At 51.3% G+C, this 17,713-nt stretch overlaps 7 protein-coding genes across 7 annotated transcripts; 4 read left to right on the forward strand and 3 right to left on the reverse strand.

Annotated features, from left to right (window-relative positions):
* Positions 1–369: 369 nt before the first annotated feature.
* Positions 370–1,538, forward strand: M436DRAFT_34715 (ras-related GTP-binding protein-like protein C; the record flags this gene model as incomplete). Its single annotated transcript, XM_013576092.1, has 4 exons — positions 370–470; positions 524–625; positions 677–1,369; positions 1,424–1,538. 4 exons carry the CDS (start codon positions 370–372, stop codon positions 1,536–1,538), a joined length of 1,011 nt encoding a protein of 336 aa, XP_013431546.1.
* An 857-nt stretch (positions 1,539–2,395) lies between these two features.
* M436DRAFT_37105 (uncharacterized protein) lies at positions 2,396–3,173 on the forward strand (the record flags this gene model as incomplete). The annotated part of the gene is made up of 2 exons (XM_013576529.1): positions 2,396–3,066; positions 3,122–3,173. The coding sequence occupies 2 exons, from the start codon at positions 2,396–2,398 to the stop codon at positions 3,171–3,173; spliced, it is 723 nt and encodes a 240-aa protein (XP_013431983.1).
* Positions 3,174–3,578: 405 nt separating this feature from the next.
* M436DRAFT_36222 (uncharacterized protein) lies at positions 3,579–3,950 on the forward strand (the record flags this gene model as incomplete). The annotated part of the gene is made up of 1 exon (XM_013576354.1): positions 3,579–3,950. One exon carries the CDS (start codon positions 3,579–3,581, stop codon positions 3,948–3,950), a length of 372 nt encoding a protein of 123 aa, XP_013431808.1.
* A 346-nt stretch (positions 3,951–4,296) lies between these two features.
* On the reverse strand, positions 4,297–5,673 carry M436DRAFT_59644 (uncharacterized protein; the record flags this gene model as incomplete). The annotated part of the gene is made up of 6 exons (XM_013576613.1): positions 4,297–4,932; positions 4,990–5,042; positions 5,090–5,109; positions 5,164–5,222; positions 5,281–5,294; positions 5,391–5,673. 6 exons carry the CDS (start codon positions 5,671–5,673, stop codon positions 4,297–4,299), a joined length of 1,065 nt encoding a protein of 354 aa, XP_013432067.1.
* Positions 5,674–6,423: 750 nt separating this feature from the next.
* M436DRAFT_36877 (kinase-like protein) lies at positions 6,424–8,312 on the reverse strand (the record flags this gene model as incomplete). The annotated part of the gene is made up of 6 exons (XM_013576485.1): positions 6,424–7,382; positions 7,437–7,512; positions 7,564–7,616; positions 7,669–7,688; positions 7,737–8,157; positions 8,225–8,312. 6 exons carry the CDS (start codon positions 8,310–8,312, stop codon positions 6,424–6,426), a joined length of 1,617 nt encoding a protein of 538 aa, XP_013431939.1.
* A 640-nt stretch (positions 8,313–8,952) lies between these two features.
* Positions 8,953–10,350, reverse strand: M436DRAFT_36339 (COMPASS, Set1C complex protein; the record flags this gene model as incomplete). Its single annotated transcript, XM_013576371.1, has 1 exon — positions 8,953–10,350. The coding sequence occupies one exon, from the start codon at positions 10,348–10,350 to the stop codon at positions 8,953–8,955; it is 1,398 nt and encodes a 465-aa protein (XP_013431825.1).
* A 772-nt stretch (positions 10,351–11,122) lies between these two features.
* Positions 11,123–16,571, forward strand: M436DRAFT_59647 (putative DNA-dependent RNA polymerase II largest subunit; the record flags this gene model as incomplete). The annotated part of the gene is made up of 4 exons (XM_013576614.1): positions 11,123–11,408; positions 11,464–11,534; positions 11,604–16,501; positions 16,556–16,571. 4 exons carry the CDS (start codon positions 11,123–11,125, stop codon positions 16,569–16,571), a joined length of 5,271 nt encoding a protein of 1,756 aa, XP_013432068.1.
* Positions 16,572–17,713: the final 1,142 nt, after the last annotated feature.

Genomic DNA, 17,713 nt, shown 5'->3' on the forward strand with positions numbered 1-17,713 from the left:
CTGGCGGTTTCATACACCGAGCTACGTTGGGCAATTGTGTCGCGCTCTCGCTCTTGTCCGAGAACAATCGCAGTCGCACAAACAGTGGTTCTGGGTAACTCGAGGCGGCATCGGCTCATGTGACCAGGACTGAGCACCGCAAACAGAAGAACATTCACTAATGAAGATCAAATCCAGAAGAGAAACGAGGCTCCGCACAATATCTCTGCCACTTCGAGAGTCAAGCGACCATAATTCCAGCCGTTCGAGCGATCGATCACAATGCCGCGTCCCGGCCTTCAAATCCTCGGTGGACCGACCGATGAGCGCTTGGGTCGAGAAAGGTTAATGAGTTATATCCAGGATCAAACATCTGCCGACTTCCCAGACATGTCTGCTGAGATATCAAACTCACAATTCCATACTGGCCGCCTACCGAATGGCGCCAAGAGTCGCAACAGACCGAAGTTGATGCTCATGGGTCAAAGAAGGTAGGCACAACGGCAAGGCCACCACAAGGACAAGGTAATAACTCAGTAAACAGAAGCGGAAAGTCATCAATCTCCGGTGTAGTCTTCCAAAAAATGCCACCTTCTGAGACGCTGTACCTCGAGACCACGACGCGCCCCGAAGAATCGTCTGCACAGTGAGTACTCTGCGTTCGACGACCATTCTACCTCTTTCTGATCGACATCAGCTCCTTCATGGACTTCCAAATAGCAGAACTTCCAGGCCACGTCAACTACTTCACACCCGACTTCAATCAGGCCAATATCTTTGCCGAGATCGGTGCCGTCATCTGGGTCATTGATGCCCAGGACCAGTATCTTGACGCTCTCAACCAACTCATTGACACGATAACCTACTTGGCCCAAACATGGCCTGCGATAAACGTCGAGGTCTTCGTGCACAAGGTTGATGGTCTTTCCGAGGAATACAAGAACGACACCTTCCGCGATATCCGACAACGAATCCTGGATGAGCTCTCTGATCTCGGTTATGACAATGCACCTGTCAGTTTCTATCAGACTAGCATCTACGATCATTCCGTCTTTGAGTCGATCAGCAAAGTTATACAGAAGCTTCTGCCACAGCTGCCCACATTGGAGAGTCTGCTCAACAGCTTGTGTAGTACGTGCCGAATTCAAAAGGCATACCTATTCGACATCATCACCAAGATCTACATCGCATCAGACACAAGTCCTCAAGACACTAATAGCTACGAGATCTGCTCCGACTTCATTGATGTAGTGGTGGACATTGGCGAATTATACGGCTGGGCACGACCCCAACAGGGCGAGAAGACCGAATTCAACAACCATGCCTGCGAGAGTATGGTCACCATGGAGAAGAAGGGGCAGAACTATCTATATCTTCGGGAGATGAACAGGTTCGTGACATTCATTCGTCGTTATTACTCTTACAGGTACTAACATAGCAACAGATATCTTGCTCTAGTTTGCATCATGGGCGATGACAACCCCATGGAGAAGAAGGTGCTCATAGACTACAATGTGGGTGTGTTCCAAGAAGCTCTTGCAAAAGTCTTCGGCTGGTGAAGGTGGCCATGATTGCTGTACAGTATCTTTCCGATTTCACGAATGACAAAACCCAAAGTCGTATACAAGTCGCTCGGCGTCATTCCCTCTATGTCTCAACCAGGCAAATGTAGAAGAAGCTTCACGCTCTCCCGGCCTAATCTCGTGCAGTCATCATCTAGCCTTGAAGCTGTTGTTGCATTGGCACCTAGGAGTCCGACTGGTTGCTCAATCACGGCGGGTCCGACCAATACTCTTTGCCGATGCCATACTTGTCACCCAGTGTGGTGCGGAGTTCATGTGCGTCACCCGCATCCGGCTTCCTCATGTACTTCTGCACTAGACTCAGAAGAACCTGAGGCGTTGGCCTTTTAGCTGAATCGAACTTCAGGCATTGTTATACAATGCTGACCAGTGATTCACTGTGATCAAAGCTCCATAGGATGACATTGCACAAGTCGAGACATGCCGCTGGCCTCCTTTGCAAATCATCACTGGTTCCGAATGCGAGCAAAAACTTCTTCGTGACTTCCTTTGTTCGGCATGATCAGCTTGCTCTTCGAATTTTGGAAAGCACAATGCAATGTAGGAGCGACAACAGTAGCGAAGGTATGTGTGCCGTATTTCTTTGTCATGGAACAAAGGAATTTTTCTGATTTGTCAACCCACAAGGTCAAATGCAGCTTTTGATCGAATATGTTTTCTAACCAGCGTTTCCGGTCTGAACCGTCGCGGCTTCCGTCAACGGATGCGGCGAACAAAGAAGGTCTCGAGCAGGACACTATCACTTTCGAGGGCCCTGTGTAACCATCAGTCTTACTCCTTTCCACATTCCATCCGAACGCTCTGAGCTCTTCTCACTTCACCACGCAATCAACATGGCCCTTCCTACATCGCGCTATTACGATATGGCACCCATTGCTCAAGCACAGCTCATAAGGGGCTTCCTACGTTGGGCTTTCAGACTTCCAGGCAATCAAGCAGTCACAACCGGTGGTCAGGGCTTGGGCCAAAGAGCCATCGCAGCAGGTGTTTGGAGGCCTATAGTATTGCCAGCTAATGGAGTCATGGCCACTGGTGGTGAAGGAATAGTACACCTCTGGTGCAGGGTCGATCCCAACAACTTGACGATTCAGGACCGCGTCGTTGTCAAGAACGTGGTGTCAGGCTCAACCCGATATCTGGATCCTCACAATTGGGCCAGCGACACTGTGGGAGGAGAACCCTTGGAGTGTCGTCAAGCCAACGTCGTATGGTCAGTCACGACCCCGGCCGATCGGAAGCATATCCAAGCCTGCTTAGGTTGGGGAGATGTGGTACCGCCTCACTACGTGGCACAAAACTATCGGTACAAGATTTACAACGAGTACTGTGCACACAAGAATTTGCACAAGATCATGAAAAACCAGCCAAAGAGGAAGAAGAAGGGTGCGGTCAGGAGAGGGAGAAGACAATTCCCAGAACCATTCCTTTGGTATATGTTTGAGTCGTTGGCGAAGGCCTGCATAGGCATGAACAGAGCTTACATGTACACCGGCGTGGTCCATCAGTAAGTTTGCCATACACGATCTTTTGTACGAGCGGTCGGCTAACCAATGTGACAGAGATCTGCACCCAGGGAATGGTAAGCAGTCGATCGAAGCAGCTGATATATAAACCAATCAACTAACACCGACCCATCTAGTCTTCTTTGATGTCCCAGATCAAACCAGATTCCCAATGTACCCTGTTCTCAAGGTAGTTAGATTCATTTGACTACTATGCAGAAAGTGTCTGACATTACGTGCAGGTGGCCGATTTTGGCAGTGCTCGGAGACTCACTCTTTCAACGAGATTGCGCGTCGGTGCTGTCAGGACCGACCCGGTCTTTCTGCCTTATGCAGCGCCAGTGAGAACTACCCAACAATCGGCACAGTCGTATATACTGACGTCAATTTGTAGGAGAATGCATGGAATGCACCCCCATGGGCGCCAAATCCACCTCCATTTTGGGAAGCACCGAATATGGCCATTACCCAAAGGACCAACATCTATCAAGTTGGTCTTATCATGGCTTCTGCAATGAGACTTCTCAACCCTCTACCAGAAAACAATTGGAGAGACCCGGGACGGGGAGAACGCGTTGCACCACCTGCGAACCAGCTACACCACGACGGTGCCATTGCACCCGCAGTAGGCGTGCACGAGCTAACGCAAGCCCAGCTAAACCCAGGACCAAAAAGATATAGTAACGCGCTTGTCACCATGGTCGAGGATTGTCTGAGACACAATGCCACCCAGCGATCTACTGCTGATAATTTGCTGCAGACTATAAATGCAAATGCGAATTTCCAGGGAATGGACACAGCAACAGCAGCGAATCTGACTGCTGCCCAGAGGGAACTTTGCGTAGATCTCGACAATGAGCAATACAGAATCGGCTCATTGTTCTAGGGATGTCATTGCACATCTTTTGCTGGTGCATCGTCGACTTGTGAGCAGTCCACACTTACCAGTGCATTCTTACTCTGCATTCACTCAGGATATCGTGTAGATAAGCATATAGACTCGACTCAGATCATACACAGATATTCACCGATAGTTTGCCACTTATCATTGCTTTCATCAGCACCTAATGCACTTCAGAGTTGCGGAACGTCTCAACGTGATTCAAGATGGTATGAACACAATCGGAAGGAACTGGTCCTCTTTGCACCTTCTTCTCAATCGAATACCAAGAAATCCAAAAGTTGAGACAGCCACCTCTCCTCCAACCAAGGACCGAGCTACTAGAACCGATCTACTTGACTCTAGTTGGCCTGTAAGGCTTCTTTCCGATCTTGTACTTGTCATTCAAACTCATCCTGATAGCCTGAGGATGATTCCAGGGGAATTTACCTCTCGCTGCCGCCATCCCGCCATCTCTCCCAACCATCTTGACCTGTACTTCCTGAAGCAGATTCTGCGGCGAGATTCTCGCTTCTGGATCCACCGCCAAGCACTTGTTGACAAGCGTCAATAGCTGTCTACTGTGCCTCCTGGACTGGTCGTCGTCAAGTCTCAGCTTCATGGGTCGAGAAGCACACTGGGGTGTGAATGTCATGAACTGATTTATAGGAACAGAATAACCGGGGGGAGGGTGCCGGAACTGTGTTTCTAGCAGCTTCACCTCGAGACGGATAGCACACAACATGAGCATGCCAATTTGCCAAATGTTTGTCTTTGAAGAAAGCACCGCAGGTTTTTGGACATAACCTCCTGATGGTGGTACAGTCGGGTCCCAGTGATCAAAGTTCTGCACAGCGTACCAGCCCGGGTCCCAAGAGTCATCCCATGCCATCTCAGGTGCGGCGAAAGGTTGTGCATATGGTCCCGTGCGGTGTCTAAGCACTTCGCCTTGAGCATCAACAAACCGAGCACTGCCAAAATCTCCTAGCTGGATTGTGCTTGTCAGTGTTGTTCCTGAACGATGATCGAGTTGGGCCTTGCTTACCTTAGCAACGGGCCAGATCGCGAAGTGATTAGGATCAGGCTGACCAAAAAAGACTGCCGATAGTCAGCGAATGCAAATTCAAACGGGAAGTAAGTCATACTGTTCGCAGATTGCATATCACTGTTGCAGGTCAGTCAGGTTCAGCTGTATGTTTGAGGTCAAGACAGGACTCACCCATGCACGATGCCTTGTGCATCCATAGCAACAGCAGTCTTGGCGAGTGATTCGAACATCTGCATAAGTGATTAGTAGAAGACCCATGGGGTATTGGATGCGGGTAGAGGCACTCACAGCCCACAAGAAGCCTTCAGGAAATGGTCTTTGTTCCTGCACAACTCTCTTCTTCTTGACCTTCCCAGAGGGCTTGACCAGCTTTGTTGTTCACCATTGGGCTTGGATACATCCAGGGAGATCGCCTAGTAGATACTCATAGTACAATTTGTACTGCCATAGGTTAGGTGACAGATGCTGACAATCACCGTATCCCAAGCACTCAGCAACGAATTTTTCATCGCCGGCGCCATTCAAGAGTAATTGCAGATGGACGGTATTGGCAACAAAGCTCTCCATTGGTTCTCCACCAACTTGTCTATTGGCCCAATTTGCCGGGTCGATGTAAAAGTCATGTCCAGGAACGCTCTGTTTGACGACGACACGGTCGTCCATCGACGCAGACCCAAACATGAACGATACCGCTGCTACCAGAGGCAAGAGGTATCGTATCGTGGCTTTGCGGTGCTGGCAGCCAGGTACCTTGTCCAAATGCTCTAATGGCAGCCAAGGATGACTGAGGAGGTGTAGCGAATGCCCAAGTGTGCGTAAAAGCGTGAACCAACCAATTTCGGACACCGGTAGCTAGAGAGCCAAAAGTCGAGCGATCTCTGGTATCGTCAGCCGGAATAAGAGCAACGTGATGTGGTGGTACTGCTGCAGCCATTTGCGGTATCCTCCAGCAGACTTTTCCAGTCGAAGATGACAGTATGGATCGTAGAAGTTATGAATCAGGTACTCACTGGAAACGACGTTCTTCCACCTAAGGAGTCCAGTGCCCAACAAAGAGATATTGGATGGTCTTTGTTTGTGATGCCGAAAACGACATAGGTGGACCCCGATCTGATAACCTGCAGATTACTGCAATGATGAGGGAACACGCATCACGACGGAAGGAAGAGGAGAAAAAGGATTCTAAGCAAATTCGGGGATCTCAAAAGCTAGAAGTGAGGAAGCAAATCAATAGACGAACAGCAAGTACAACCTGTGCGCAAATGGCAACCAGAATGGAGAAAGCTGCGACCAAGAAAAGAGCACCGCAAGGGAAGCAAAAGCTTCAATTGCGAAGCGACAGTAGGATAGAAAGAAAAGGAGAACAAGCAGCGAGAAGATGACCCATGCAGGCGTCGCGCACAAAGACGAACGCTCATACTGACTACTACGCTAGCCCATCATTCCATCTTCCATAGCCTGGCGTAATTGACTGCTCTTAACAAAGCCATGTGGAGGTTCAGGTCTGCCATCTTGTCGGTCCGGCATTTCATCTTCCATAGCCTCACGCATCTTACTCTGCTTGAAAGAGACAAGCCGGGGTTCGGGTCTGTCGACCATCTCGTAGTCTTCATCAGGGGCATCGAAGAAGTTACGAGTAGACGCTCCAGCATTGAGACCGAACACGAAGCCCTTGAAGGGTGTATCTTGGGGAGCACCTGCCGTTGTGCTGTATGATGATCGAGCCTGTGCTTTCCCGTGTGGTGTTTTCGGCGTTGGGCCTCCACCACCACCACCACCACCACCACCACCACCACCACCACCGGGCTTTGCAAATGGAAAGTCTTCATCGTCGTCATCTTCCTCGTCGACGTCGACGTCGCCATTAGCCATAAGCCAGTCTTCCGGCTGCGTGACGGGGTAGTCGTCCGTGAACGCTACTCTAGGGTCGAGGTCATACTGGCCTCTGTATTTTTTAGTGTCGAGGCAGTCTTTGGTTTGCATGAGCCCACCATGCAGACGCACTCCCTGATCGACTCTAGCAAGGAGGTCTTTTGGGGTCGTTCTCTGACTGGGGTCATAGTTGAGACATTGTATGACTGTATCTTTGAGCAAAGTGCTATAGCCTTTCAATCTGGGATGAGTGTCCTTCTGGTTGATGAGATTGTCAAGCCATGTATCACGAGCACTGTATACTTGAGATATGAACTTGGGCCAATTCAACTGCTGAAGACTCATGAGATCGAGCATGATCAAGCCTGCATTCCAGACGTTGGTAGCAGTGGTAACCCTTTTGGGTATATCTGCCAGCACGACACCAGCTCTTGCGTCTCTTGCCGGGATGCGATCTGCGGGACCAGGATTGAAGAACCGTTCCACCTCAGGAGCAGCATAACCTGGCGAAAATGCACCTTCGAACAGTGTTAGCAGTGTCACAACTATCTGCTGATGTCCGATAGACTTACCATCAAGAACCTTGTCCGAGTGCACCTTCTCAGAATCTCGTGATGAACAAATTATTGCACCCCCAAAATCAGCCAACTAACAGATGCCTTAGCTCAGTCGCACCATCTGACAGAAGCGTATACTCACCTTGGCGACAGGGTACTTTGGAAAATTGTTCTCATCGGGCAAGCAAAGGAAGACTGCGTCATATTAGCAATATGGTCAAGGATCACCATGGTGGATGAAGCTTACTGTTGGCCGGTTTGAAGTCGCTCAATTGTAAGTCAGCGCTGTGTACTTAAATTTGGAGTGAGGCTTACATATGAGCTATAGATTCACCTCCTTGCAATCCGTGACCAGACAAGTTGTCCATGGCATGTATTGCTCGAGCGAGATCTTGGAATACTTTCCAGAGATAGGGCTCCGGGAAAGTAAGTGATTGATCGAGGTACAATCCAAGAAAATGCGACAAATCGCCTCCCGGGCAATATTCCATGTATAGCCGAATACAGCTTCTGTCGCGGAACAATCGAGAGCCCATCACATCGATCGTATTGTTCGAGCCTTTAGGCATGATCATGCTCATGTAGTGTTCTCTGGGAATGTCTTTCTTGGGACCAAAGAACTCGTACTCCTTGGTCCAGTTAGTTACATCTGCCTCCTTGACCACCATACGATCCACGATCTTTTGTGTGCTTGGATCCCGTTTGACGAATAAACCTGCACAGCCTTGACCGCCTTCTGTATCGTAATGTCAGCATGAGTTCGAGAGGGAGAACGAAACCCGTCCTAGGTCATCCTTTGTTACCTCCTAGTTGTTTTGTACCGACCCATTGATCTTCTTGAGTCGCGAATCCTGGTTTGCTACGAATCAAATTCCACCCGCGTGTCGTCATGATCATGGCCTCTAGTAAACAAAAGACAGTAGGTAGTTTTTCTTGTGGTTCAGGAGGTACGGGAGACAAAAGACTCTATCAATTACCGAGACTCAGATGGAAGCAGTCACTTCTTTGTGTTCATATCAACAAGCCGCCGAATGCGGGCTAAATTTTTTTTTGTTCTGCTTGCTCGAGTAACAAAGGAGTTGCTGCTAAAATGGACCAGGTGGAACTCTGTCTAAAGCTAAATGTTCTTGCATTTGATATGCCGCACACAGCGGAGAACTCCTTTACAGGTGTTAGCAGCGACTGTCGCCATCTTACCAGGCGACCCAAACCGACTGTATGATCTGAGCCGAGCAAAAGAACTTATAGTCTGCCGTCGGCTAGGAGGGATCCAATGAAGAGCCTGGCTAGGTAATCACATATCTACGACACTCTCGCACGCCGATCTTTCGAGTAGACATCAGCACGGCAATCTGACATCATCGGATGTTGCTGGTACGCCTGTGCGACACAGACAATCCAGTTGGTTCATGCCTAAGAGGACAGGATGCTAGAAAAGGCTCCTCCAGGAGCCAAGACAAGACTTGATGCAGCGTAGGGCTGTGATTCCTTAGATATGTTGATTCGACTCCGAGCTCTGACAGATGACCGTTCAATCAGCACGGCGCCTTTTGGTTTGACCATTGGCTGGCATTGAGTCCTCGTCATCGTCGAGGAACTCTGATTCGGGGCCTTGACTCTTGCGGCGATACTGTCCTGCTCCAATTGCGACCATCTCCTCTTCACTGTCACTTGCATGGATGTCTAACAGGACGGGCATGCGGAACTCGTGTTTTACCTGGCCAGGCTTGGCAGGATCGACAGTCAAGACATCGACGTGTTCGTCTTCGAGATCGAGACGTCTCTTGTGCAGTTCTTCAATAGGTTGTATATCGAATTCATCTTCAGCTTCGATGTATTCATGATTTTCCTCGACTTCAACAAAATCAGGAGCGAGTGCAGACCAGCGCTGTGGCGTGTTGACCGACCATAGGTAGATTCGACCAGACTCGACACCAGTGGCTGCGACAAATGGTCGTTGAGGGTGCCACTCGACTGCTCCTAGCTCTTCCTTCGGTCCCTCAAGAATCTTGACCAGACTGCCGTGACCACGCTCCCAAATGTAAATGTCGTGATTCATTAGAGTCGAAGCCATGACATAGTCGCCAGACGGACTGAAGGCAACGTGATTCCAAGACAGACGGTTGACGACGTCTTGGAACTTGTGCTCAACCTCAAGGCGCATGTTGTCAGGATCGAAGGACAGGTCTTCGAGGTCGGGCAAATGAATTGTGCGGATGATGCTGTCAGCCGCGTTGACCAGTAAATCGCGACCCGACAGAGTAAGACGTAAGAGAAGTAGCGCCTTGACACTAAGCCGAGTTGAATAGATGACGGAACAAGTGCTCGCCTTGATGATGTTGAGCCAGCCCTTTGTGGTGCCGGTGATGATGTGGTTGCCAGACGGGGTGAAGATGGTGACGGTCGTGGTATTTTTGGCATCTTGGGCAGCTTGCTTGTCATCTTGCTCGTAGGTAGAGCGCTTGGGGGCTGAAGGCAGAGGTCTTCGGAGGGTGGATGATTGGTCGAGCGAGGCCAAGACGGGCTGGGCTTCGAAGAGGGCAGCAGTGCAGAGGAGGTGATCGTGAGGGTGCAGTTCGGCGATGTAGATGGGGGCACCAAGGTTGACGGTGCGAATGCGCGAACCATCGTTGAGGTCCCACAGGATGGCCTTCCAGTCGACCGAGGAGCTGAGCAGATAACGACCACAAGCAGACCAGCTAAGCGACTGGACTTGACGGCCAGGCGTGTGACCACGCAGCTTGCGGGCAACACCATGAGTTTCGAGATCGAAGATGGCAATGGCACCTTTGGCGGTACCAGAAGCGAGCAGGTCGCCCTGGCGGTTGAATCGCAAACAGACGGCGGCACCAGAACTTCGCAGACGGGCAATAAGCGTCTCTGGCATGTCCTGCGCCAGCACGAACGGGTCGACCAGGGCGAGATTCATGCTGAAAATGAGATGACGCTTTTCGGAAGATTACAGTGGCATGATTTTGACCAGATCTGGCGGGCGTGGATCTAACAATCAGCAAACGACGACAGACGACAAACGACAGAAGCCACAGAAAGGCATGAGCAAGGGCGAGTCTGCGTCGGAGACGATAGCCCGCACGCCTTGGTTGACAGACACGTGTATGCCGTTTGCTCTTCTCGGCCGGACCTCTACTTGGGTCAAAGAGACAGGACCAACAGGGGATTCATTGTTCCTGCTTCGACTGAGACTCGCATTGGACTGCGAGTGACAAGTAGTGAGCACGTGACTTGTCGGTGGTCAAGGCAGGCGCGCTCCAGAGTCGGGAGGAAGCAGCAGCGACCAGCGACGCTTTCACTTAGCGGCCGGCGTCTTGCAACATCAACGCCCGTCATATCGTCGACCTCACCCTTGTTACTACCACGCCCTCACCCACCACATCTCCGCGCCCGCCATCTCGCTGCGCGCATCTCGCCATCTCGAGTCGCGTCGCTCCTTGACTCCCGTCGATTTCTTTGCTTTCGCCGCTGCCCGGCTGTGCGCGCGCCGACCGAAAGGCCAGTCGCTCGACACGCGCTCTCTCGCCAGAGGCAACCGCTGCCATCCTCAATCCTCGACTTCCATCGCAACCGCCATCGGTCCTGGAGAACTTCGGCCAACCTCTCCGTCGACAGCGCCTTGAACGTGGCAGCCGCTGATCCGATTCTTACACAATTTCTCTTAGCCATTGCTATCAACACCCGCCACCATGAACATCCACTCTTTTCCCTATTCCAGCGCTCCGCTGAAGACCATCCAGGAGATCCAGTTTGGTCTCTTCTCGCCCGAGGAGATCAAGAACATGAGCGTGTGTCACATCGAATACCCAGAGACTATGGACGAGCAACGGATGCGCCCGCGAGAAAAGGGCTTGAACGACCCCAAGTTGGGTTCAATCGATCGCTCTGTTGCTTGCGGCACCTGCGGTGAAGACATGCTCGAGTGTCCCGGTCACTTTGGTCACATTGAGCTTGCTGTGCCCGTCTTCCACGTCGGTGTGTTTGCTTGCCTCAAGTCCAACCTGTCTAAGCTTGCGCTGACCCGTACCAGGTTTTGTCACCAAGATCAAGAAGATCCTCGAATCCGTCTGCCACAACTGTGGCAAGGTCTTGCTTGATGAAGTGAGTCGCCCTGCGCGGCAGAAGCTGAACTCAGTGGCCACCCTCTTTGCTAACCACTACCCTTCATAGAGCATTCCCGCTTTTGCCCAAGCTGTCAAGATGAGAGACCCCAAGCGCCGTTTCGATGCTATCCACAGACTGTGCAAGGCCAAGACGACCTGCGATCCTGACGAGGCTGGTGACGACGGAGACGACCCAAAAGACGCCTTGAAGAAGGGCAAGCGATCACACGGTGGCTGCGGCAACCTGCAACCCACAATTCGCAAGGATGGCCTCAAGCTTACCGGCACTTACACATTCCCCAAGGACGCCGACACGGAACAGAAGCCGGTAGAAAAGAAAGTCATTACGCCCCAGATGGCCCTCAACGTCTTCCGCAATATCTCGACATACGACTTGGCCAGGATGGGTCTCAACGCAGACTACGCTCGTCCCGAATGGATGATCTTGACTGTGCTGCCTGTACCGCCACCAGCCGTCCGTCCCAGTGTCTCGGTCGATGGAACCAACCAGGGCATGCGTTCTGAGGATGATCTGACCTTCAAGCTCAGTGATATCATCCGTGCCAACGCCAACGTTCGCAAGTGTGAGCTCGAGGGCTCTCCACACCACGTTATCGCAGAGTTTGAGGCTTTGTTGCAGTTCCACGTCGCCACATACATGGATAACGACATTGCAGGACAGCCCAAGGCTTTGCAAAAGTCTGGTAGACCAGTCAAGGCTATTCGTGCGCGTCTGAAGTCCAAGGAAGGTCGCCTCCGCGGTAACCTCATGGGCAAGCGTGTCGACTTCTCTGCTCGTACTGTCATCACTGGTGACCCGAACTTGTCTTTGGATGAAGTGGGCGTTCCTAGAAGTACCGCGCGTATTCTTACCTTCCCTGAGACAGTCAACGCCTTCAACATCGATAAGCTGCAACAACTCGTCCGCAACGGTCCCAACGAACACCCTGGAGCCAAGTATGTCATTCGAGATACTGGCGAGCGCATCGACTTGCGCCACCACAAGCGCGCTGGCGAGATTCAGCTGCAATACGGTTACAAAGTCGAAAGGCACATCGTCGATGGTGATGTTATTATCTTCAACCGTCAGCCTTCGCTACACAAGGAGTCCATGATGGGTCACAGAGTTCGTGTCATGCCTTACTCAACCTTCCGCCTCAACCTTTCCGTTACCTCACCTTACAACGCCGATTTCGATGGTGATGAGATGAATTTGCACGTTCCCCAGAGTCACGAAACTCGCGCAGAAGTCTTGAACCTTTGCATGGTTCCCCTCAACATCGTTTCCCCTCAGCGAAACGGTCCTTTGATGGGTATCGTGCAAGATACCCTTTGCGGTATTTACAAGATGTGTCGTCGTGACGTCTTCCTCGACAAGGAGATTGTCATGAACATCCTCATGTGGGTACCTGACTGGGACGGCATCATTCCTCCACCTGCCATTGTCAAGCCTCGCCCGAGATGGACCGGTAAGCAGATTGTCAGCTTGATCGTCCCCTCCGGTCTCAATCTTGTTCGTGGTGACGCAGAGGGCATGCATCCCCTCAACGACAACGGATTGATGGTTCACGGTGGTGAGCTGATGTACGGTCTGTTCAGCAAGAAGTCCGTCGGTGCCAGTGGAGGTGGTATTATTCACATCGTCTACAATGAGAAGGGCTGGGAAGCTGCGGTCAACTTCTTCAACGGCGCACAGCGTGTTGTCAACTACTGGCTGCTTCACAATGGCTTCAGTATCGGCATCGGTGACACAGTCCCTGACGAAGCAACTGCCGAGGCTATCACAGACGCGGTCAACGAGCAGAAGGCAGAGGTTGCTGTCATCACTGAGGCTGCTACTGCTAACGAGCTGGAGGCTCTGCCTGGTATGAACGTTCGCGAGACGTTTGAGAGCAGAGTATCCAAGGCTCTGAACAGTGCCCGTGATAATGCCGGTGACCGTACTGAAAAGAGTTTGAAGGACTTGAACAACGCCATCCAAATGGCTCGTTCAGGATCCAAAGGCTCAGCGATCAACATCTCACAGATGACGGCTGTCGTCGGTCAGCAGTCAGTCGAAGGCAAGCGCATTCCTTTCGGCTTCAAGTACAGATCGCTTCCCCACTTCACCAAGGACGATTACTCTCCCGAGTCTCGTGGTTTCGTCGAGAACTCGTACCTTCGTGGACTTACACCATCTGAGTTCTTCTTCCACGCCATGGCTGGTCGTGAGGGTTTGATCGATACCGCTGTCAAGACTGCCGAAACTGGTTACATTCAGCGTCGTCTCGTCAAGGCCCTCGAAGAGGTCATGGCTAAGTACGACGGCACTGTCCGCAACTCATTGGGTGACGTCGTGCAATTCGTCTACGGTGAAGACGGTTTGGATGCCGTGCATATCGAAGGCCAGAAGCTGGACATCATCAACTGCTCCGACAGTCAATTCGAGAAGAAGTTCCGCATTGACGTCATGGACCCCAAAATGTCTCTCTCTCCCGACATTCTCGAACAAGCACATGAGATCGCAGGTGATGTTGAAGTTCAGCGTCACCTGGATACTGAGTACGAAGCATTGTTGGCTGATCGAGCTCTGCTCAGAGACGGTCGTACTGATGATGAGGAGACTCATCAACTTCCACTCAACATCACTCGTATCGTCGAGAGTGCCAAGACCAGATTCCGCATCAAGGACGGCGCTCGAAGCGATCTTCACCCATCCGAAGTCATTCCCAAGGTCCAGAATCTGCTCGATCAGATCGTCATTGTCCGTGGTGATGACCCTCTTTCCCAAGAGGCACAATACAACGCCACTATCTTGTTCAAGGCCTTGCTGAGATCCCGTCTTGCTTTCAAGCGTCTGGTCAAGGAGTACTCTTTGAACAAGCTGGCTCTTGACAATATTCTTGGTGACATCCTGAACCGATTCTCAAGATCGCTCGTCAGTCCTGGTGAGATGGTTGGTGTTTTGGCTGCACAGTCTATCGGTGAGCCCGCTACCCAGATGACGCTCAACACTTTCCATTTCGCCGGTGTCTCGTCTAAGAACGTTACCCTTGGTGTGCCCCGTCTGAAGGAAATTCTGAATGTGGCCACTAACATCAAGACACCTTCCATGACTGTCTACCAATCCGCCGAAAACCGTCTCGACCAAGAAGCTTGCAAGAGACTTCGCAGTCTTGTCGAGTACACCAGCTTGCGTTCAATCACCGAGAAGACTGAGATTTGGTTCGACCCTGACATCCAATCTACTGTTGTTGAACTCGACAGAGATATGGTAGAATCTTACTTCATCATTCCTGAAGAAAACGCAGAGAGCCCTGAGACGTATTCCAAGTGGCTGTTGCGTATCGTTCTCGGCCGAAGACAACTCTTGGACAAGGGTCTCTCGGTTGCCGATGTCGCTGCTGCGATCAGAAATGTTTACAACCACGAGATGTCCATTATCTTCAGTGACGACAATGCCGATGAACTTGTCATCCGTATCAGACCTTCAAACCAGATCATGGAATCCAAGGAGGATGATGATACTGCTCTTGAGGCCGATCTTGTCATTCAGAGGCTGGAAAACCATCTGTTGGACCAGACCAGACTTCGTGGAGTTCTAGGTGTGGAACGTGCTTTCGTCAATTTCAAGGAACGCCTGCGTGTCAAGGAAGACGGTGGTCTCACCATGTCCAAGAGTGATCCTCTTTGCAAGGAATGGTTCTTGGATACTAGTGGAACTGCTCTCAAGGAAGTCCTTACTGTTGAAGGTACTGATCCTACTCGCACCTACACTAACCACTTCATCGACATCTTCAGTGTATTCGGTATCGAGGCCACCAGATCTGCTTTGATGAGAGAACTGAAGCAAGTGCTTTCCTTCGACGGTTCTTATGTCAACCATCGCCATCTCGCTCTTTTGGTCGACATCATGACTGCTCGCGGTAATCTGATGGCTGTCACTCGTCACGGTATCAATCGTGCTGATACTGGTGCACTGATGCGTTGTTCGTTCGAAGAGACAGTCGAAATTCTATTTGAAGCCGCCTCCTCTGGTGAGCTTGATGACTGCCGTGGTGTTTCCGAGAACATTATCCTTGGTCAACTTGCTCCTTCAGGTACTGGTGAGTTCGATGTTCTCTTGGACCAGCAGATGCTCAGCACTGTCGTTTCTCGCCATCACGGTATGGGTGCCGGTACTCAAGCTGGCGCTGCTCCTCTCGATGGTGCCATGACTCCTTACGACATGGGCTCCCCTCTTGCCGAAGGCGATTACGGTACCGCAGACTACGGCGCTTCGTTCTCCCCTATGGTCCAAGCAGGCGGCGACGAGATGGGTGGGTTCTCGGCCTACCAAGGTGGAAGCTTCAGCCCTTACAGTGGCGGTCAGAGTCCTGGTTACGCACCGACAAGTCCCTTCAGCATGGGCACAAGTCCTTCGTCTCCTGGATACGCCTCGCCATCATCACCTGGATACTCGCCCAGATCACCTGGTGCAGCTCTTGGCAGTCCTGGTTACGGTATGGGCTCACCCGCAAGTCCAGCATACAACCCAACATCGCCTACTTATTCGCCTACATCTCCTGCGTATGGCAAAGGGTCTCCTACTTCTCCTTCATATTCTCCCACATCTCCCAGCTATTCGCCAACCTCGCCAAGCTACTCGCCTACGTCGCCGAGCTACTCTCCCACCTCGCCTTCGTACAGTCCCACTTCTCCTGCTCACAGAGGATCGGGCATTTCTCCCACCTCTCCACGCTACAGCCCGACCTCGCCGGCCTACTCGCCTACTTCGCCGGCGTACAGCCCAACCAGTCCTTCGTACAATCCTGGCGGTGCCTCACACTCGCCTACGTCGCCCAGCTACAGCCCGACGTCGCCAGTGTACAGTCCTACCAGTCCGGCCCAGCAGAGCTACTCTCCCACATCCCCACAGTACACCCCGAACTCCCCTGGTCAAGCCTCGCCCAAGTACTCACCTACTAGCCCCAAGTACTCGCCCAAGTAAGTCACGAGCATGTCCTGGACGCTTGATCATATGCTAATATCTCTTTTCAGCTCGCCTGGCCAATAAGCGAACGAAGCGAGCAGTCGAGACGTACCCTTTGTTGGGTCCACGTCTTCTGATGGGCTAGAGTTGATGACAAATTCATGGCGAATCGAGACAATCAGAGTTGCGGCGTCGTTCGACAGAAACGATGCATGAGCGGCAAGAGCACAATCAGGTCTTCTGAGGGAACTTTCCACAAGGCGTTCTTCTTTTTTTCTGCTAGTTCTGTTTTTTCCCTTCTTTCTCGGAGGCCGCACGAAACAAGGAAGGTTCTTCGATTTTTGGTTTCCTTTTTACCGGGCTCAAAAAAATTGCATATGGAGAGGGAGCCAGAGTGTAACAGAAGAGTTTCTTTCCCTTGCGGCAAAAGATAAATTAAAGACGAGCGATAGCACAAATGCAAATGAAACAAGGTTGAACAATCACTTCTATTGAATTGCGTGTGGTATGAAAAGGAAGGTTCGATTGTCTGCGCTCTCGACACGCCTTCCTACTTTGCTACGAAATTAAGACAATGGAACAGGAAAGAGCGAGTAAGTGCTATTGAGTAGGTTGTATTCGAAGTATGCCATGGGTATTTTCATTTCTTCTCGTCTGCATTACATCTGAAGTCTAATTATTCCATCGGCATGAACTCCCTTTACACGAGCTCTCTTCTCAACCCCTTTGGTCCACAGCGTGATATGTTCCAACAAGCCCTTGATGACACTCCTAGGAGATGGTAGAGAGACGAGTGGCAACACTGCAAGTGCTCGACAACTCGGCTCCAGTCTTTGCAAGACGATCAGCTTCCTGGTTCAACTCTCTGGGCACCTTCTTCCACAGAACCTGCACACCACGCTCTGCCAGCAACTCGACTTCTTCGACAATGTTGCGGATGTGTTCAGAGTTTTTGATGACGTTGCCGCTCTTCTTGTTGGTGTACTTGCGTGTATCTGGGTTCCAGCGCCAGATCAGGAGGTGGGAAGTGATGCAGTCGAAAAGGTAGGCGGAGTCGGTGATCATGACGACCTGGAAGGGGAAGCTTGCGGACCAGCAGTTTTCATGACAAGGACAGATATTGAGCTTTCTGAGGAGCTCACGGCGAGCAGGCATGCACTCATTGCGGATGATCTTGAGGGCATTCGCAGCAGCTTCGAGCTCGGCCTTCTGGCTGGTGTGTGGCT

The sequence above is a fragment of the Aureobasidium namibiae genome (genome assembly GCF_000721765.1).
Source record: "Aureobasidium namibiae CBS 147.97 unplaced genomic scaffold scaffold_1, whole genome shotgun sequence".
NCBI classification, from domain to species: Eukaryota; Fungi; Ascomycota; class Dothideomycetes; order Dothideales; family Saccotheciaceae; genus Aureobasidium; species Aureobasidium namibiae.